Source organism: Dysidea avara, chromosome 11, assembly GCF_963678975.1.
Source record: "Dysidea avara chromosome 11, odDysAvar1.4, whole genome shotgun sequence".
Classification (NCBI taxonomy): Eukaryota; Metazoa; Porifera; class Demospongiae; order Dictyoceratida; family Dysideidae; genus Dysidea; species Dysidea avara.
In genome coordinates, this window is record NC_089282.1 from 8,208,838 (window position 1) to 8,230,045 (window position 21,208).

General features: G+C 39.4%; 2 protein-coding genes across 2 annotated transcripts in view; both read right to left on the reverse strand.

Annotated features, from left to right (window-relative positions):
• The window catches only part of LOC136237567 (paired amphipathic helix protein Sin3a-like), a 33,480-nt gene extending 12,840 nt beyond the window's left edge, over positions 1 to 20,640 (reverse strand). Inside the window, exons 1-23 of the mRNA XM_066027756.1 lie at positions 20,553 to 20,640; positions 20,077 to 20,155; positions 19,866 to 19,972; positions 19,546 to 19,738; positions 19,162 to 19,311; positions 18,076 to 18,129; positions 17,944 to 18,030; positions 17,697 to 17,831; positions 15,939 to 15,990; positions 15,822 to 15,877; positions 15,685 to 15,765; positions 14,991 to 15,109; positions 14,478 to 14,620; positions 14,152 to 14,249; positions 13,566 to 13,660; positions 12,851 to 12,872; positions 12,712 to 12,782; positions 12,087 to 12,173; positions 11,957 to 12,037; positions 11,030 to 11,117; positions 10,781 to 10,876; positions 583 to 633; positions 397 to 533 (exon numbers count right to left, since the gene is read on the reverse strand). Of these exons, the coding sequence (XP_065883828.1) occupies positions 397 to 533; positions 583 to 633; positions 10,781 to 10,876; positions 11,030 to 11,117; positions 11,957 to 12,037; positions 12,087 to 12,173; positions 12,712 to 12,782; positions 12,851 to 12,872; positions 13,566 to 13,660; positions 14,152 to 14,249; positions 14,478 to 14,620; positions 14,991 to 15,109; positions 15,685 to 15,765; positions 15,822 to 15,877; positions 15,939 to 15,990; positions 17,697 to 17,831; positions 17,944 to 18,030; positions 18,076 to 18,129; positions 19,162 to 19,311; positions 19,546 to 19,738; positions 19,866 to 19,972; positions 20,077 to 20,145 (2,072 nt within the window). The 5' untranslated portion in view covers positions 20,146 to 20,155; positions 20,553 to 20,640. The remainder of the gene's footprint in view (positions 1 to 396; positions 534 to 582; positions 634 to 10,780; positions 10,877 to 11,029; positions 11,118 to 11,956; positions 12,038 to 12,086; positions 12,174 to 12,711; positions 12,783 to 12,850; positions 12,873 to 13,565; positions 13,661 to 14,151; positions 14,250 to 14,477; positions 14,621 to 14,990; positions 15,110 to 15,684; positions 15,766 to 15,821; positions 15,878 to 15,938; positions 15,991 to 17,696; positions 17,832 to 17,943; positions 18,031 to 18,075; positions 18,130 to 19,161; positions 19,312 to 19,545; positions 19,739 to 19,865; positions 19,973 to 20,076; positions 20,156 to 20,552) is intronic.
• LOC136239164 (dentin sialophosphoprotein-like) lies at positions 6,819 to 8,310 on the reverse strand. Its single transcript, XM_066029898.1, has 2 exons — positions 7,927 to 8,310; positions 6,819 to 7,695 (listed from the first exon to the last, which is right to left on the reverse strand). Exons 1-2 carry the CDS (start codon positions 8,308 to 8,310, stop codon positions 7,033 to 7,035), a joined length of 1,047 nt encoding a protein of 348 aa, XP_065885970.1. The 3' UTR covers positions 6,819 to 7,032.
• Positions 20,641 to 21,208: the final 568 nt, after the last annotated feature.

Sequence of the window (21,208 nt, forward strand, 5' to 3'; positions counted from 1 at the left end):
TTCTCCTATAATATATGGATACATTTTGCGTACCCTACGCAAAATTTCTCCTATAGTATAGAGGGACGCTGCTTGGAGTAGGGGTACACTATTTCAGTACAAGCACTCCTCTATATATATAGGAGATATTGTGTGTAGAGATACGCAAAATTACTCCTAGATATATAGGGGTACGAATCTAATTAGTGTAATTTTATCTTTACCCACAAACAAGTGGAAGGTAAAATTAGGAATTTTGCAACCTATGGCCTACCCACCCTCCTGGGGGTCCTCATGCCTGGGTCAGTAGCTTGTAAAAGGGTTATCCAACCTCTCCTGGCAGGGTGAGTGTGTACCTCACTGGGGCGGAATGCGTGTGTAAGTATGTGTGCATTGTGTTACAAGTGCACTACTAACCTTGAATAAAAATAATAATCATGCATGAAACTACAAATGAAGGCTTTTATCTTCAGCTTCTCCTCCTTACTCCATTGGTTTTGTTTTTTCACATTGTACAGCAACAACAACACAGCATCATCAAACCGAGCCTTGTCCTGTTGCATGTGATGATCACATGGTGACACCATCACCATGGTAACTTACTATTAGGGTGATAGTCATGTGAGGACCACTGACTGATCCATCATCTGGTCTCTACATGTGTACAACAAGTTGACATTATTACTGTACAAAATGCTGTATACAATTAACATACTGTATGGTATGTGCTTTGTAAACTGTATGTATATACATATCAATACAAGTATAAGAAAAAATAGGAATTAGAATAGGGACAGTGTATAGTGCTGCAATAAAAAGTACTGAAACAAGCTGGATCTGAGTAGCTAGTACGTAATGTCCAAATACTGTAAAACAATAAGAAGTGAGTATCCCTACTGTGCTGCTACTTTTTATTGCAGCACTATACACTGTCCCCACTCTAATTTAAAATTCCTAATTTTTTCTTATACTTGTTTGTGAAGTTTTTTTTTTGCAAGCTTGTGACCACTAAATAGCCTGCTTTTCACAAAACCAGTCAAAATATTGAGAGTTAATCACAGCACTATTATACTAGATTATGAATCATACAATAACAACAGATCAGTGGGTGTGGCTCTATGTAAACCTGCAATAACGGACGTGGATTCATGCACACCTACAGACTGATGAATGGGCGTGGCTACCATATGTCTACAGAGAGTAATTTACACAAGTGAGCGTGGCTCATGAAAGAAACAGGGCTACGCTGTGACGTGTTAATATGCGTCCACATCATTACACTAAGTAATTTAGCACGTGGGGTCAGACCCGGATAATCTGTAAAGCAGGACCTGGATGTCCCAACTCAGTTTTAACATTGTTACTAAACTATATTAATTTATTGACTTACATATTGCTAGTTCATCGCGAGTTGCTCTCACTGATTGATATCAACTTTGAAAACCAGCAAGCCAAGTGTGTTCAAATAGTTTGGTGCAACGACCACATGTATTCGAATCGTTTGATGCAATATACACCCGTAGATGGAAGCCCTACTTTAGTCTACTAACACTCAACGGTAGAACCTTGACTGATGGCCATGGTAAAGAAGGATAAAAGGTAAGACAATAGCGCAAGCATTGTATGTTTATCAATATACCAAAGGTTTTTTCTTAAGCACACTAGAAACGTTTCTGCAAAAGAATTAGGACTGTAGCTGTAGCCAGTTTTCCGCTACACTTGACTGAAGGCGTCAAGCAGGCAGGCAGGCAGTAGAAAATTCTGTTGAATAATTAAAAACTTTTTTTGTAGAAACTTGGCAAACGTTTCGAGTCAATCTGAAGATACGTTTGGGCTTGATTTTACCCAACCAAAACTGTCATGTCGTTGTGAGGAAAAATCAAGGCAGGCTTTTGGGTTATATTATATCACAGGCCACGCCCACACCTTCGATGTCCCTACTATAGTATGATACATACTAGAGTATTTTTTTTTAAATGAAGTAGGGATCTATGTAGAAAAAGTAGTGAAACAATAGATGAATGATGGTATTACAGCATAGCTTAGTGGGAAAGTCTCTACTTTGGCAGTGAGCAAAATAATGTGCCAAAGTAGGGACTTTCCTACTAAGCCATGCTGTAGTACCATCATTCATTTCTTGTTTCACTACTTTTTCAGCACTTCATAGATCCCTACTTCATTCTTAAATTAACAATTTTTTTAAATTATTGGTGTAGCACAGCTAGCTACAATGTAACTTGTGACTGTTCTATTAGAGTATCATACATGACTGTTGTATTAGAGTATATATCAGCCAAGAGGTGTGCAACTAGCTAGACCAATAAGGGGTGATTGTCATCTTGTTTACTGTTAAGTAAACAGCTAGATTGCTAAGGTATGGTCTCTGTACTCTATTGCTATTAGTCCACCTAGATATTTAATTGATGGGCGTGGTCACAAACCTATTGCAAATGGGATCCCAATCGCAAACTTGCAGATTACTAGCTAGTACAGTGTATATCTCTTATAGTAGCGCCACCGTGGACTGAAGCACCTCTGAAATCCAGCTCTGAAATAATTCTGTGGCATCTATATATGTTGCTGAAAGAAAGTGTTGATACAGAAAATTAACATCTCTATGTGGTTTCGTTGGACGAAGAAGACAAGCAGCATGATTGAAGATAAAAGTAAAGACGAGGCGAGAGGGCCTACACTTGTCGGAACCCCAAAAGGTACATCCCACTGGTGAGTTTGTTATTGTGGCGTAAAATAGTGGCCATGCGCTGCTTTGTTTGGCCTCTAGCCTTGCAACTGTGGTCAGTGAGGCAGGCAGTAAGGCAGACAGTAAGGCAATGAGACTAAAATTCGAGTTTTGGCGATTTAAAAAAATTCTATGTCCGGCTACCTGTAAGTGTTTTGTTACATTTAATGCTGTTTTATATATTATATGGACTAGTACTATTCCGTAAAGGTGATTTTCATCACGTAAAATGTCTGTAGGATGATTTTTTAAAGGCGGTATTTTGGGCAGCGTGCAAAATTTTCAGGGCGATCCCTACTTAAACAGTACTACTGTACCGTTTGATACATAGAGAAAATACACAATGTATACACACACACGCACACACACAAGCAAAGCAAAGTGAACCCTCCAGCAGCTGTGCAAAACAGCTATTGCCACCCAGCAAACTAGCACTGGGATTCTCGTGCAATGCACAGGCACTCAAGTCTTGTCCTGGAACAGGATTAGTAACTTGCAGGAGGACTGTCCAGGTATCATGGAGAGGCTGTGGAACCCAAGGTTCCACAATAACCCCAATGCTGCTAAGTGAGACAAAGACAATTGAGCACTTGCTTCCCCAGTTAACACCAGGTATACTAGATGAATAAAAAATTGAAATTTTTAAAAGGGGAATAGGGATTGCTGAAAAAAGCCATGGAACAAGAAGGGATCGCTGAAAAAAGCCATGAAACAAGAAGGATCACTGAAAAAAGCCATGAAACAAGAAGGGATTGCTGGAGTGGTAATGTAAACCACAAATCCCTATTTTGACTCTGTGTCATAAATTTTACTGTCGCTTGAGATGAGTCAAAATAGGGATTTGTGGTTTACATTACCACCCCCAGTGATCCCTTCTTGTGTCGTGGCTTTTCAGCAATCCCCTCTTGCTTCATGGCTTTTTTCAGCGATACCTATTGCCCTTTCAAAATTTTCAATTTTTTATTCATGTAGTTTGTGTAGTTTTTATTAATCCAGTAATGGATTTGTTTTATAATTGTTGTAGATACGTATAGCAATTTACATTAGTGGCTGTCAAGTTCAGTGTAAGCTTTGTTGTTATCAGACACACTTGATTACATTTTTAGAGTATTTACGTGACTGCTCTTGGCTGTGGACAAGACTATACATGTACATTACACACATTCCTAATATTAAGCAGCTGTTGTCTTGCTACATGTGTCATGACACTTAGTCATTGTAGTATCTTCATGCAGTGTTCATGAATGCTCACCAGATGGTATGATACTGAGCTAGCTACTTGTCACAAGACATGGAACTCTGACAAGGATATAATCAAACGGTACGGTCGTACCATTTAAGTAGGAATCCAGGTGAAACTTTCGTGCGCCGCCAAAAATTCCGCCTTTAAAAATCATCCTAGAAATATCTTACGAGACGAAAATCACCTTTACGGAATAGTACTAGTCCATATAGTACATAAAACAGCATTAAATACAACAAAATGCTTACAGGTGGCTGGATATTAATTTTTTTAAAATCGCCAAAACTTGAATTTTCTCCTCACTGCCTCACTGACTGACCAGTCGCAAGCCTAGAGCCCAAACGAAGCAGCGCACGGCCACCATTTTACGCCACAATAACAAACTCACCAGTGGGATGTGCCTTTTGGGGTTCCAACGAGTGTGTGCCCTCTGCGCCTTGTCTTTTCTTTTATCTTCAATCAGGCTGCTTGTCTTCTTCATCCAACGAAACCATATCGAGGCGTTAATTTTCCGTATCAACACTTTCTTTAAACAGCATAATAGACGCCACAAGATTATTTAAGACGCTTAGACTACCTACTGTACTGTATAGAGGAATAGATTATATTCCTTACTGATATAATCTATGATGGAGGGTACTGTACGGAGGTACTGGTACTAGATAGCTTCACAATAAGTCACAAGATCATGCCCATTCTTCATTTTACGCATTATCGATCTATCAATTGAAACCACGATGACACACCCCTTTTGAACTAGCTGTATTTCAGTGACCACACGCCTTCAATTTGGAAGGCTGACTCAACATACTCTATAATCAATCGAAACCACGCCCCTTTTTGGCAAGTGGACATCTTGCAGGTTGCCTCGAGATACTCTAACACAGCAGTCACCCTAATAGAACAGTCACATGTTTATAGCTAGCTGTATGCCTTAACCCTTTAACCGTCGGGTTTGCCGCAAAAATAGAGCGGTAAGAACACTCAGATTTTACAAGCCAACTAAAAGGAATACCACATAGCAACCATAGCTAAAGGCATTGCTTAAAGGCTTGGGAATGCTACTGCACTTTGTTCGTTGTGCAAAAATACCGTCTCTTTACGATGGCAAGCTGGTTTTTCAAAAAATTTGATTCGTCGAAGAAGCGGCCCCACTAAACAATACGGCAGCACCAAACTCACTTGTCGCCTGTATTCTTCATATTATAAGATCTACAAAATCGTCCATAGAACTTAGCGAATCCTTATCAGCATCACGAAAATTTGTCCCGAGTTGGCACCCATCCTTTTGTTTCTTCATGGACGGCTTGCGCATGCATTTGGGATTACGCAATCTTACAATGAAACAATGGCGACGACACGCGGTCAGTTGCGCTTCTACAACAGAAGACTATTCTCCGTGAGTTTCAAGAAAATATGACAGAGAAAGTGTTTCTTTTATTCTAACATCTCGTTTGGACAGTAATATTCAATGTGCTATTAGCAAAGGAGGACAATCCATGTCAATACTCGTGTTAGAGCTTCGTTATTCCTCTAAGAGTGCAACTACTACCGCTACTATGCTAGAACAGCAAGGTATGGTTGGTATTTAACTCAACAAAAACTTGTATGCATAATTTGCAAAATGTATAATTCAAGTACTCAACCAATATTTACTTTTTGTGTGGTATAAAGTAAAACAGTTTCTACTTTTATCTGTGCACAAATGAACATACATTTACAACATTTTATTCTGCTTTTATGACGCATCTCCTTCCTTGTCAAGTTTCTTTTACTTCGTATTGTAGAGCAAACAATGCATTTCATTTTGTTCTCTGTGTGTACAGGCCAGTGCCCCAGCTCAACATTGAGTCTCTCAACCTGCTGATAATCATCAGATCTCGGACGTCCTCTAGCCTTCTGTCGAGCTTCAGTAGTACCAATGAGCTGACTAGCAACTTTCAAACGGAAGGAAAGAAAGTCAAGTTTTTTGCGACCCCTCTGGTTGCAGCTGTCAGGAAATTTGTTGCTATACAAGATGTAAGCATTCAGCAATGAGCATTCCAATAGATAAGCAAAACACCATTTCCACCATTTTCGTGATCTGCGGCCCACATTGTATTAACCTATCATCTGATCACCACGATCCACACCCTTCATGCATTGCTGGTAGTCATGGAGAAGTGGTGGACATCTAACAGCCTCCTGAGCTCCATCCTTATTCCTTCTCATTATTGTTGGTAAGTCTCCATTCATTGTTGCATTGTGCATTGTACTGATAAAATGTACAAATTTGCGGTAAAACCAGACTACAGCTAACAGAGGTCCGTTAGAACGATAATCATGGTAGCCTCTTTGTATTTCCCTCTTTGATTTTACCAGATCTTTAGGAAACCCTTTCTGTTAGTACGGACAGTACCACAAGTGTTTATCCCTTTCTTGTAAAGGGCCTGAGCTAGCTGTGGACTGGTATAGTAATTGTCTGTAAAAAGATGGAATCCATCCTGTTCTAGTCCTTCCACCCTGTCCAATACTACGCTTGAACAGAGGCCAGTAGTAACATCAGATTCCACCCCCCTCCCAGTATATATTTGTATCCGATACACATATCCATTGGTTGCATTGCTTAGAACAAAAATCTTTATGCCCCATTTTGTTGGTTTTGCCTTCATGTATTGCTTGAAAGAAAGTCTGCCCTTGAAAGGGATCATGGCTTCATCTATAGTGACGTGTTGATGTACTGTGTACTGCGCTAAAAACTGTGTTTTCAGTAGTCGCAAAACGTCTAATTTTGTAAAGTTTGTCATTACCAGGGTCCTGTGTATTGTCAGCAAGATATAAAAATCGAAAGATTTGTTCAAATTTAGTTTTGCCTATTATACGTGAAATTCCAGGTGTCTTGATGTGCTCATTTGCCACCTGCCAGTACATTTCAAGTCTTGGCAACTCGATGATACCCATCAATATCAGCACTCCTATGAATAGTTTCATCTCATCTGAAGTAATGTTGTTCCATACTCTTGGGGTAGATTTTGTAGATTGGTTGTTATTTGCGTATTTGTTTGTTTCTGTCACAAGTAGATCCCAAACTTCATCTGTAAAAAATAACATTAAAAAATTGTAAAGGTGTTGTGTCATCAGAAAAGTCTGTTGTTGGGCCAGGTGTTTTTGTGTAACTGTAGCAGTAAGAAGTTGGTTCTTGTGTAACCCATGCTGTCTCATCCACAGGTTCTAAAGTTGGCAAATCTGGAATAGTCCTGTTGGATTGTCGTCTATATCTACGTCTTGGAGTTGTACTATCATGTCCTGGATCTGTACCTCGTCCACGTCCTCTGCCTCGTCCACGTCCTCTATCAGAATCACTTCCTCGATCTCTACCAGGAACACTTCCTCCACTGCGTCCACGACCTCGTCCTCTTCTACGTGCTGTTGTCAAGGTAGCCGAAGCAGTATCATTATGATCAGTATCAGGTGATGCACTGGAAGAACTTGTGTCTCCACTTGATGAAGGATCTGTATCAGTGTCAGTGCTATTTGATGTATCAGAGCTGCTCTCATCATCACTGGAAGAATTTGGTTCTGAGATATCATTATGTTCGCAGCGAGGTACCACACCACGCGTACATGGTCGTTTACGATGCCTTGAGTGAGTAGATGATTCACTGTTTGATAATTCCTCCCTCACCATGGAAGTGTTTTCAGAATGAAGATGATTTGTTGTACGTTGTGGCCGCTTTGCTAATGTTCTGTGTCCCTGCAAAGATAACAATTTGTAATTATTTTGTGTGCTAGTATTTTACACATGTTACTTCATAATTAAGATATCTATTTGTATTGATTTTCCCTTATACAATAATTGGTTTCAGTTAAACTGTCATGTGTGATATCAATTTATTTGTATTATTAGTCAATTTACAGCTATGTAATACATGGTTTCTGTTGACTTTGCTGCAGTATTTGTATTTATAGTAGTCAGCTGGCTTACCACATTTGGTGTACTGTCACGTTCTTCCTCGCACATTCCCTCTTCATGAACTTCTGTGGGAACAACATTCTCAAGAAGTCGATCTTCAACAGCCTCGTCTTCATTATTCAAAGTGTTTGCTTCCAATGAGTGTTGATTCGAAGCGATGTCTACCCCTTCAGTCGTAGTTTCGCCAAACAAAGTGGCATCTTGTACTTCATCCTCTTCACTTCTCTCATCTCTTCGTGGTGCTATATCACCGTGTGTAAGGATAGTCTTCCCTACCAAAGCATGGATATTTCCATCGTCTACAACATCGTCGCTTTCCTCCTCATCAGAAAGGCCAAAATCTTCATCAAAAATTGCTTCAACAATATCACCCGATAATATTCGCGATAACGCCATTACGTATCTTTCACACACAATGACAAATCTTTGCACGGAGGACCCTTTTATCCTAGTTACCAAAGGTGCAGGGACGTCATCTTTTACGCAGTGCAGCGACGGAATATTACATATATATTTGAGGAATGAAATTGAAAGATTTCTTTTAGATGAATGCATTATTAGAAAATCCGCCATATGGCGGTTGTGACGGTTAGAGGGTTAACAAAAAACTAAACAAACTAGTATATTAAAAATTATAAATTTAAAAATAAAGTAGGAATCCAAACAATAAAAAGTAGTGAAACAAGAGAAGAAAGTTGGTAGCTATTACAGCATAGATCAGTGGGAAATTCCTACTTTGGCATTGAACACAAAATAATGGCTATATCATGCCAAAGTAGGGATTTCCCACCGAGCTATGCTGTAATAGCTACCTTCTCTTGTTTCACTACTTTTTATCGTTTGGATTCCTACTTTATTTTTTAATTTATAATTTTTAATATACTAGTAAACATTTAGTGCATTTATTATTTCAGCCAAGACCGTACACAATAAGAATCATGTGCAGATTTTCCAGGGATGCATGGACTACAATTATTATACTGAGAATAATTATGATACTGCATAATGTCAGAAAAGAAATACTTTTATGTTGTATTGTATCCATTGGGTATATCACAGTGAAATCTATGCTGTGGATATGTATGAATGCATATGGCTTCCCACAAACAATATGTGCATGCATGGCATCTACAAATAAACAATTTTCATACTACATCATATACAGTTAGTCTGTGGACTGTACAGTAGCTAATCTGTATGCACACACCTGCACAATGTGGTTTACCCATTCACTTGTTCACATGTTGCTTGGACAATGTGGTCAGACAATTATGGCTCTCACAAATAGTTTTAATTTTAACAAGACTACTGACTCTCCACCCAACTTTAGGCTTTGTGTGGAAAGGAAATATGGTTTATAGAAACTATATTCATAGCAATGAATAATCTTCAGGAAGAAGTACCGCATAGCGGGAAATTTTCGAAAGGTTAAATATTCGAAAAATTCGAAAATAACAATGTGTTTTCGAAAATATTTTTTCGAAAATAGTACATCCCGGCTTTGAAATGACAATCAAAGAAAGTATGGTTAGGTATATATATGAATGATTTTTGCGAGTGCATGCATGCATAGTTTCTACTAATATCAGTGAGCTATAGGCCTAATGTATTAGTCTATAGCTAGGCACTGGGGTACACACAAGTAACCAGTCATATAGCTATAGCTAGATACCATGCGCGCGCATATGAGTGAGCACGAATGACACCACGAGTCTTGAAGCCTATAAGAGTTTGAGAGACCAGAAATTATTAGGAAAGGCTATAATTATCAGCAAACATCTATATGGGCTGAAAAACGCCATGTACTTAGCTATGGCTCAATCCGCAGCTCAATCCGCAGGCCTATGAGGCGAAGTCCGCCAAGCAACATGGTTCAACCTATGAATTAAGGAAGACTCTAGGGTAGCTAGACGAGATTCTATCAAAGCTAGATTGGGCATTTATCTAGCTATACTGAAAAATCAAAGCAGCTATGTATGTGATGAACGCAACCATGCACTGTTAGTTTCCTCCGTGAATTAATTATCTACTGTGCGGCGCGGTAAAGAGGCATTGTTTCGAAAATATTTTTTCGAATTTCCAATCAAGCACTCTTTTTCAAAAATTTACCCTTTCGAAAATTTCCCGCTATACGGTAGACTATACTCACCATGCAGAGACGCTATGCGCGATCTTCTAAGTGTAAGAAGTGCTGTTACAGCTTTCAGCCTTGGCTAATGCTACAACAAAGCCCAAAGGAGCTGAGAGGAACTCACACAACGGAATCCTGTAGTTTTATTGTTATACGGCTTCTTTAGTATACGGAACTGCTGCCAATAGTGAATGGCGAAGAGAACTTAAAAGAATTTCAAGGTATAGGGTGGTTGGCAATCTGTGGAATATGGGCTTATTAATAGGCCATGGACACGCGGAAGGACTCAGTAAGCATGGCTATTTAGTCTTTAGCTAAAAAAAAACGGACACATACTGTTTCCTTTTCACTTGATACTTACAAGTGGACCAATACTCATTGTAAATAACCACCAGAGGGTGGTTTTGAGTTGGAGGATGCTTTCCAAGGTGGTTTTTAGGCATGTGTTCTATTAGAGATTTTGCAAAAAAACACCTATTATGAACCCACTGTCGTGGTTCATGATACCCATTGATGTTACAGCTGGTTCCCCAGGCCACCAGGTCCCCATTATACAGCTGGGTAGATTGAAGCAATGTGAGTAAAGTTTTTTTGTTCAAGGAAACAACAGCACCAACTTGACATGACTGGGCATCAATCCTGGAACCTTGCAATTACCAGGCTGATGCTCTAGCCACCACTTGGCTATGCTGCGTCGTGCACACACGTATGCACGCACGCACACACACACAGTACCTCATCACAGATGGTTTCAATCTCACAGATCAAACTCTTGCTCCTCATGGCTCTACTGTCTGTAGCTTTAAAGTTGATCCCTTGATGGTCTAGTGACTGAACAAAACAGGAAACTTAACTAATCACAATCCATATGTGCTTGTTTGTAGAGTAAAATGTACACATTATTCTGGAGTCACACACACACGCACACACACTGCAAACACTATAGAGTATAGACACACAAAAACATGTAGGTAAACCATATACCTTAAGGTAGTACTTCTCTAATTGATCTCTCCAAATTTTATTGAAACTCCTCTGAGCTTCCAGCCATTCTTCTTGTTTAGCTTTCAGCCTACCCAAAATCAACAACATTTTGTATAAACATACAACCACAGTACAAACACTGCAATACAACACCAACTTTATAACTTCAGTAGACAAATTTCATAACAACAACCGTTGTCCCCAGTAAGCTGAATTTTACATTACTTGTAGGTGTGAATATCTAAAGTAACTTCTCCAAATTTTAAAAAGGATAGCATATGTAGGTCATGACATACGACATTTTTAAGTTTGCAGCTTTCCCATATACATTATCTACAGTGCATGTGAGGGGGAAACAGTTGCCCCTCCTGGGCAATAACATGCATAATGTATGGGAAATCACAAATTTAAAAAAAAGAGTCCTATCTCAATAAATAGCATATATAGGTTCTAAAGATATGACATTTTTGAATCCCACACATTACACATGTGATTGCCCAGAAGGGGCAACTATTACACCCTCACATAGATAATGTATAGGAGAACTACAAACTTCAAAATGTCACTTGTGACCTATACATGTTCTCCTTTTATAACCTGGAGAGACTACTTAAGACAATGACACCAACAAATAATGTAAAATTCAGGTTGCTAGAGGCAATAGTTAATTTAATAACAATAAAACTAGTTAATTATTGAGACCAAAACTATGGCTTCGATAATGAGCTAGGTGACCTTAGTATTGAGATCACAGAGACACCTTTGGAATCTGAAGGTGGCCACTATCACAAGGTGGTCTTATCAAAAAGGTGGCAGTCAAATAAGGCTTTAGTATGTAGACTGAATTCCTTGATAACCTAAACATGTCAACTAACCAAAATAACAAAACCCTAACCCAAATTACTCTAATATTAGGCACACACTCACCTCTTCAACACAACAGGTACAGCCACACTGGGATTCTTCTTCAGTCCTTCAACAATATCTCCTGACTTGTCCCCATATATCCTAATACAGCTCTGCATCATGTGAGCCAGTCTCGGGTCACATGACCTACCTATGGATGGCTTTTCGATGGATCACATCAGAGGTACCTCCCAGGGAATTATTAAGGGTCAAGTTATTCCTCTCCTCAGGTGACATTCTGTAGATAAGTGAGCAGAATAATCAACATGTGTACAAATAGACCACAAACACATGGGCACAAATGATAAAGCAAGGGCGGAAGTGAAACAGACGGATGATGTGAAACTGGGAATTAACTTTTCCTGGCCTTAACTGGTTTGTGTGGCAAAGAACTACTTGCTAATCATTGCTGACTCAAGCTACATGCGCAAGCGTTTTGATGTAGATGACTATGAAAATGTTTCTTCTGTTCTAAGAAGGTGGTTAAGTGTAAGCATAAGTTATTTGAAGGCCTTTGATAATCATTATAGTGACAGATAGCCTGTTGTTGCTGTGATTTGAGTACATTCAAATATTACTACCCACCAGCATTAAAATTGAGGATGAGAAACCAGCGATCTACTTTACCTGGCATAAAGTATGTTCATGGGAGACTTAAAATATAACACGGTAATGTATACTGCTATGAACTGATGTGTATAATTTTAGGTTCTGAAAACTTACAGCAAGTTGGCAGGAAACACTCTATTAGTACATACATACAGCATAGGACTTACTGGGACAACCTTTTCTGAACAGCTTCCAGCACTCTAATTGCACTCTTGTTTGTCTCCAAGACAACATCAAGCTAAAAAAAACCAGAGAAACAAACAACCTCATCTATAATATAATATGACGGCACATATCTCAACAAACCTCAAATCTTTCATCTTCACACCTACAAGAAACCAAAAAATAGAATAAGTTTATTATACCATTACAGGGATGGCGGATCCAGGTTTTTTTTTTAAAGGTTTCCAGAAGCTGGTCAAGCAATTTTGCATCGATTTACAAAGGTTCAGATTGAAATACTCTAATAGTGCAGTTAACTACCCTAATAGAACAATCAACATTAATAGTTTCGGATTTTTAAAAGTTACTTTGTTTATATGTACCAATTACACAGCAAAAATAGTATTCCAGAGTATTTAACACCAAAAATTTTCCTGGGGCATCCATCCATGTCTGTTGTATGTTTCAAACTCAACATAGCTAACTCTTTAGCCTGCTCCAGCAAAAACCAGCAGAAGCAAGCATAAGCAACCTACATCAATCAGTTACTAGCATACTGTATGTTTAAAATGTCAGTTTTAAAGATACCTTTTTGCTTTTCGGTGAAGATTGTTACCAGATTCAATCTCAGCTGAATACATAATTTTCAAAAATATCCTGGTTGAGACCCCCAGACCCTCCTAGATTTAAGTTTGCACGTAACAGAAAATTTGGAAACCTGTCACCAAAATTCCTGGAGCCACCCTTGCCATTGGATAACATCTGTTATAAAATACTACAGAGTATACAAAATCGGAAGCATAAAGTTGTATGTAACCTATAACTAGATTCTAGCATATTCTAATTGTTGCACACTCACCGGAATATATACTCTTCATATTGTGTCTTTCTAGTGCCCAAGAAGGTGGAGTCCTCAGACCAAGTAGGGAAAGATACCCATGTGTCATTGAGCACCTGTATCAATGATGACAGTAAACACACACATACTATTGACCTGTTCTAATGCACGCTCTTTTATCTTATCATGTACATTTTTCTTTAAAAAGTGATATGAGCTGCCATGCACACATGCAATCAAGTACTGTTAAGAACACTACACAGACACACAGACATACGTGTAATTAAAGTAAGAAAATAGTTGTATGTACATAATAGTTTCAACAAATAAAGAATGCAAAAACTCCTTGGAGGGGAATCGAACCCCGGTCACCTGTGTGACAGGCAGGGATACTGACCACTATACTACCAAGGAACTACATGATGAGATAGCAAAGAAGGTTTACATAACAGTGGTGAGCATGGTATGTACTACATTACGTACTCCATGCAACAAATGTACACCCTGTATGTGACAACGTGTATGTACTAGTTGCCCATTATTGTCAATACAATACTGTGAAATAACAATTTGCCAGTGCAGATAATAATACAAACACATGCACAACCTCATTGCACAGTTGATCTCTGCCTGAACATTTCAGTTGTGTCATGGAACTGGGTAGTTTGCCATAGCTAGCTCCATACCGTTTGAGATTATTGAAATCTAGTAAGAAAAAGGACCATACTAATACTGTTACGAGCTAATCAGCCTCGTACCAACAAAACAAGTACACAGATGAGATATAATATTAATTTTCCACACGTGTATACAATGAACTAAGTGTAAAAACAAACAGCCTATTCTTTTCACATATTACACTAGTACACACTGCACACTTTACAAATAGCCACACACTATAATTTAACACACACATACACACAGATTATTCACCAATTTCAGGAGCATATTCACTGGTCCTGTCCTTTGCTGCCAGTAGTGATGTGATCCCAGTGAGTCCAGCAAATGGATCCATCGAGCCATGATCCTTATAACCAAGTAGGTACTTGAACTGTTGAAGCAAATCAGGATACTTCCTACAAGAAGGCAATAACAATGAACCACAATCTAATTGATAACCAATTCTACACGGCTATAGTACACACTCCAATCTCAACTGAGAACATTACTACTACTACACACCATGTCCTTAACTGAGATTTGCACGTGTGTGTGTGTGTGTGTGTGTGTGTGTGTGTGTGTGTGTGTGTGTGTGTGTGTGTGTGTGTGTGTGTGTGTGTGTGTGTGTGTGTGTGTGTGTGTGTGTGTGTGTGTGTGTGTGTGTGTGTGTGTGTGTGTGTGTGTGTGTGTGTGTGTGTGGATGCATGTATGTATGTATGTATGTATGTGGCACTCAATTCATATGCACATCATGTGTGTAAAACAATTAAGTGTACTGTGACTTACTCTAGTAATGGAGTCACAAGGGAGATCAACTCTGTACGAGAAATGATTTCTTCATTAAACAACACCAGACACCTCAGGAAGCTGTCATACAAGTCAGGATTCCGTAGGGCTCTACGAACCTACATGTGTGCACAAACACACAGTGAGAACAAATTACAAGTACATGTTATACAGTATAGTAGTGTGGTGTAGTTAGCAAACTACACTATTTTCTGGCTACATCAAATGGTTTTTAGATTTTTGACATCATATGATCTCAGACTGTCTGTCTGTATGCTGTACTAGTCATCACATGTAGCCATAAACAACACCAATTGTAACATACCTTACGTGTGTATAAAGACAAAACATGGTACACACTGCACAACACTACACACACACACAAGCCAAAAAGTAAAGCCTTTGGCTACCATGTTAGCAGAGCCATGCCTACCCATTGAACCAGCACTAAGACATCTATGTGCTACTCTGGTGATAACATGTCAGTGTAGTCAAATCCTCCTATTGGCGTAACACCAGGTACCCATTGATGTTACAGCTGGGTGGGCTGCTTCACCTGTTAACTCTAGGTCACCAGGTCCCCAGGTAACAGTTATAGCAATGTGAGTAAGGTTTCTTGCTCAAGGAAACAACAACAGAAAATTATGCATAACCATGTATCAAATCTGGACACATACGCACACACCACACGTGCCTTATCAAACAAGGCCTGTTCAGCATAGTTACTATGCTTGCCGGCCTCAGCCAGGATATCTTTAGTACTATTCTTACTCCTCTGTAGTAAAATGAACAACTCATTATACAAAAGAACATTACCAGACTATTTCTTACCCCACTCTGAGAGCTCCTGCGCATGTGAGGCTTAGAACTCTTACTGGATGATCCCACTATAAAGAGGAGACAACAGATATGAAACTGTACTACAACTTGATCAATCTAGAAGCTTACAAGCTTGTCTCTTGCTAGGTGGAGGACCAAATGCACTAGGAGACATCAGTGACTAAAGCAGGGATCAGAACACATGTGAAGTTACAGTACTTCACTACGTACACATACATACAAATGTGTAGAGTGTGCAATATGTACACTGTATGTACACCTACTTGTGGTGACTCATTTGTTGGACATTAGCTGATGATGATGGCATCATTTTGCATGGATACCCTCTTAGGGAATAACTAACACCTTATTTGTGCACATGGGCCAGACACAGTTGGTGGCTATGCTAGGGGTACATGCTATGTACTATAGTTGCAATGGGTCCCCTGATTTCAAAGTGAGCAGCTGCTCCATAACCACTACTAGTTGAGGCGAGCCCGAGCGAGCCCCACACAAACTGGTAGTCGCCGTGCATTGTACGAGCGTCGCGTGCCCAAAAATTTACAATACGAAAACGGATAGCCCCCACACAGGCTGCCGTACGTTGTACGCATGCTCGAACATTTACATTACGAAAGCGGTGAATTCCATTGTGACTGTACAGAACATGTGGTCAATATGGCCTTCAATGTTGACACAAGTTACAGCGCTCTTCTAAAATTGACATGTGCGTGACACGGGCAACGTGGCCATGGATAGTAGTTTGAGTGAACAACAACACTTCGTACGTATCCAATACCAGCAACGAGGCAGTTTGCACATTTTTGGATGGTCGAATCATCAAAGTGAACATTATGCAATAGATCCTCTCCACTATGACGAGCAAGATGATGAGCCCTACAACAGCTACAATGAAGAGGAAGATGGATATGATTTGTGCACAGAAGAAGAAGAAAGCAGTGCAGAAGAAACCAGTGCAGATGAACAAATTGATGTTGGCAGTTTTGACGGCCAGCCGCAATTCCAACACAGTAGTCCAACAATTACGTATGCAGCCATCACTTGGACAATATCATCTGTACGTTTACTTCTTGTAGTTGTAATTATGCCTTTATAGTCTACAATAATAGTCATGGCTACTGCTGTGTAATAATTTCAATTTAAGTTGTCACAATCACAGTCCTAAACAATTACATCAGAACTATCTGTAAGTCCCATTAATGTTGTAAAAGCACATTTCCACCTCATGGTGTTAAATACAGTCTTTGCCAGTGCAGCACTTCCACAAAATTAATTTACCTTTTAGTAGTAATATAGAACTGTTGATAGGTGTTGATAGTGGTAAGGTGTGTGAAAAATATATCAGCTCAGGCTCGCCCCCACATGCTTTAGCATCTGTCTAGTACTAGAAGACAAGTGGCAGCCTCAAGCTAGTTAATTACTAACTGTCTCTGTCTTTTCCTTTGTGGACAGTTGCACAATTCTTAGGTGGTGAAGAACTAAAGGAGATGTTGTGTGTGTGTGTGTGTGTGTGTGTGTGTGTGTGTGTGTGTGTGTGTGTGTGTGTGTGTGTGTGTGTGTGTGTGTGTGTGTGTGTGTGTGTGTGTGTGTGTGTGTGTGTGTGTGTGTGCGTGAACGCAGTAAACTAGTCCACTTACAGAAGGGAGCAGTACAATGTGTGACTTGTAACAAATGGTTCAAGAGCAAAGGAGGCCTAGCAGTACACACATGCAGAATATAAATTTATCTAGTTGCCATTTTTGTGGCTTGCTCAACTGTTCAACGGCAGCAACACAGCAAGCAAGTGTGTGTGTGTGTAGTGCATATGCATACGTGCATGTGTGCGTGTATCATAGATCATTACACGAACATGTGTATATATCTTACCCCTCCAAATTGTGCTGTACAGTCAGGCAGAAACTGGCCAAACTCTGACAACAAATCCTCTTGATTCTGGAACAACTTGGAAACTTGTGCATACACCTCTGATTCTGTGAGTGCTCCAGGACCAGGATTACCTCCCTAAACACCACAACAATAAGCTTGTGCGCATACAAATGTACTTCCAATTGTACACAAACTTTTACATACTCACAACCACAAGCACATACAAACAATCACACACTACACACACCTCCTTGATTATCCTTTGCTCCTTTTGGTAAGTATGAAGAATTTCTAAGAAGGATTTGTAAATATCAGGCTGATTCTGGAATCTGTTCTGTTGAAAAGTTAAAGTTTAGCAAAACACAAATGGTCGACTTACTCTAATCTTGTTAACATAATTCACAGCTTGGTTGAATTCAACTGGTTGCAGCATCTAGTACACAAACACACATAAAAGGCTAACACAGTGAAAATGTTACAAGGACCCAAATTATATACGCAAGTAAAGCCACAATTTATAAAATAGTGTAAGAGACTTGATTGTACCAGGCAATAACTACCATACAACTCAGTAAGGTGTTAATACAAGGTGTAAAGACAGTGTGAATGTAGATCAGCAGATAGAAGCCTAGTATAGTATACTAAAAAATCAGAAACTACTAAATGACACCTGTGTATTGGGCTTTGCCTCAGACTATTGTCCTGTCAATACCACATGATAGGAATTTTGACAAAAGGAAAAATTGATCAAATAAATGTTGATGACACTCAAGAAATCATAGATCTAAATACTTATGGACATTTGATGAATTAAAAGTTGACGACTAACTGATTTGTCAACTTTTTTTCTGTCTAAATTTTCTGTCGTATAATCTAGCCTTTTTCATGGGGACCAATTTTCACAAACTGACAGCTATTTATGAAAACTTCTAAATTATTTACTCAGTACATTTATTCAAATGGTATTGTTACAGCTGATGCCAAGTCCTAGCAGATCGTTAGCTACACAGGTGTAGAAAAAGAGCTACAGCTATAAAATGGTGAAGGAAAGCTACCTGATTTATCAACATAAGCCGCCAGCAGAGACTGAAATGTAGCTAGTAATGCTGAGATGCCACCAACATAGCATAACTAACTACTTTGCCATTCTGTCCATTGAACCTTGACAAAGCAGCATTAAACCAATCGCAGCATCAACATAAATGTTGCATAGCCTTCACTCACTTAGTTGAATTAATTTATCTTGCTAACTCGTGGTTTCACTAGTGGAGGATAGACAACATGCAAAAAATTCCAACTTAGAAAATCTGGAAAACAGTGGGACTGTGATTACTGAAAAATTCTGTCCTTGAAAAAACTTGCTATGCATTAACCAAGTTATTCTATTCCTGCTGTGAGGTTATAAAACAAAGAATAATGGATCAAATTAGGTTGTCCAAACATTGCAATCATTTACACCACTCACCCCTGGACCTGGTGTTCCACTACGGTGAGATCCTGACTGGCCAAGTTGTGACTGTCCATTATAATCTGACTGAGATCCCTGACCACTAGAATGATTAGTAGAGGATGATGATAATGCATTTGATGCTGCTGCTGCTGCCGCCGCTGCTGCCTACAGATATAAAACAAAACACTATTCTATGTGCTGCTACTCTCATTGTATGTGTTCTGACTACATTGAATGCATGTAAAAAAGCTACACTCTCTGCGAACATACACACACATGGACAAACAACAAGCCAAATAAACACTACGTCTACCTGCTTATAAGAATACAGCCATCATATAAGCTGCAGTAGACATAAAAACTTACAAATACAGTACATATTACCACACATCTACTCACATTGGCGTTCTTGTGTTGTAATACAATCTGTTGGAGAGCATGAGTGTGTTGTGGAGGTCCCAACAAGTTCAGGTCTCCCTCGTTGACCTCTATCTTAAACCCTGGTGGCAGGAATGTGTTGAAACCAACTATCAGGTCAGGATGACCACGAAACAAATTTGAAACTCTACTAATCACACCAGGAGTATCCAGACTATTAAAAGTTAATTAAGCAAACTTTAAAATTAATGTTGGTACATACAAACCACAAAAACATCATAAACATCTACTAAATATTATGTACGCACAGTACTAGACGTACACACAATACTACATGTTACCTTTGAGACTTAAACTCTTTCATAATATCCAAGAAGTCATTGTATACTTGAGGTTGGTTACCAAATTGTAGTTTGACTTGGTCCAAGTAAGATAGTGCATCTTCCACCTGTAAATTATTTCAACCAATAGGTTGAAGAGAATATAGAAAAATAGACACATACTACAGTAAATATTCACACAAAGGATGTACTACCTATAGGTCAAACTTACCCGAAGTCTCTGGAACTGGTTCACTGATTGTGGAGGGAGACTTGGGCTAGTCTGGGAAGCTCCTGACATCTCCCAAACACTGTAACATACATTACAACAGGTTAGTAATGACACTTCAGTAAACACAACCACAATTTCTGGCCGGAAGCCAGTAGTACAATAACGAGCTGGAAATGGCTTCTTATTAAAATCAAATAACGAAGTGACAACACTTCGAATGTGACACTTCTAAAGGCACAACACTGGGTGAGAAAGATAACAACCAACGATTACAACCACGCTGGTACATTCTCCACTAGTTTATAAACGCGCAGTTCATCATTAAAGCACTGTAACTATGGCGCGGTAGAGCAGTTCAAGAAACCTTACAAGGTGACATCTCTAAGAAAACTGTCGACATTGTTTACACCGTAACATGAGCGACGAAACGTTATAACTTAGGTCAACAACAGGTCTTAATCACGGTACAAACTCACCGAGAACAGTACGCCGAACACTTCGCACAAAACCTCTCGCTTCACAAAAACTTTCAAAACGCACGTGCCTGAAACCTCCCAGACTCACGTGGGATAGTTATAAAAACCGGAATCGAAACGGGAAACGAAACGAAACGAAATCAGCCTACAGTCTAGTGGAGGACAATCACTATATTATGCACAGTTACACTATAATATATGCACACACTACCTGTTTATGCATAAAGCAAGACTCCAGGTGGAAGATTTCTCTGCACGGCGCTTATTGATTAGAGATATTAAACGCCTGCTCCTATCCGAGGGTCTGGGGACTCTACAATAGAAAAGTTCTGTGCTTGGGTAGGTGAGCGTTGGTTGTTCCTTGACCACTTTCATAAGAGCAATCAACGCTCACCTACCCAAGCACAGAACTTTTCTATTGTAGAGTCCCCAGACCCTCGGATAGGAGCAGGCGTTTAATATCTCTAATCGATAAGCGCCGTGCAGAGAAATCTTCCACCTGGAGTCTTGCTTGATGCATAAGCAGGTAGTGCGTGCATATATTATAGTGTAACTGTGCATAATATAGTGATTGTCCTCCACTAGATTGCAGGCTGATTTCGTTTCGTTTCGTTTCGTTTCCCGTTTCGATTCCGGTTTTTATAACTATCCACTCA

Excerpts from the sequence above, each read along its gene's own strand:
- LOC136239164 (XM_066029898.1), bottom strand. The coding sequence starts at position 8,310 with ATGGCGTTATCGCGAATATTATCGGGTGATATTGTTGAAGCAATTTTT. Across the intron at positions 7,696-7,926 it reads GTGACAGTACACCAAATGTG|GGACACAGAACATTAGCAAA; the intron begins GTAAGCCAGCTG and ends TTATCTTTGCAG.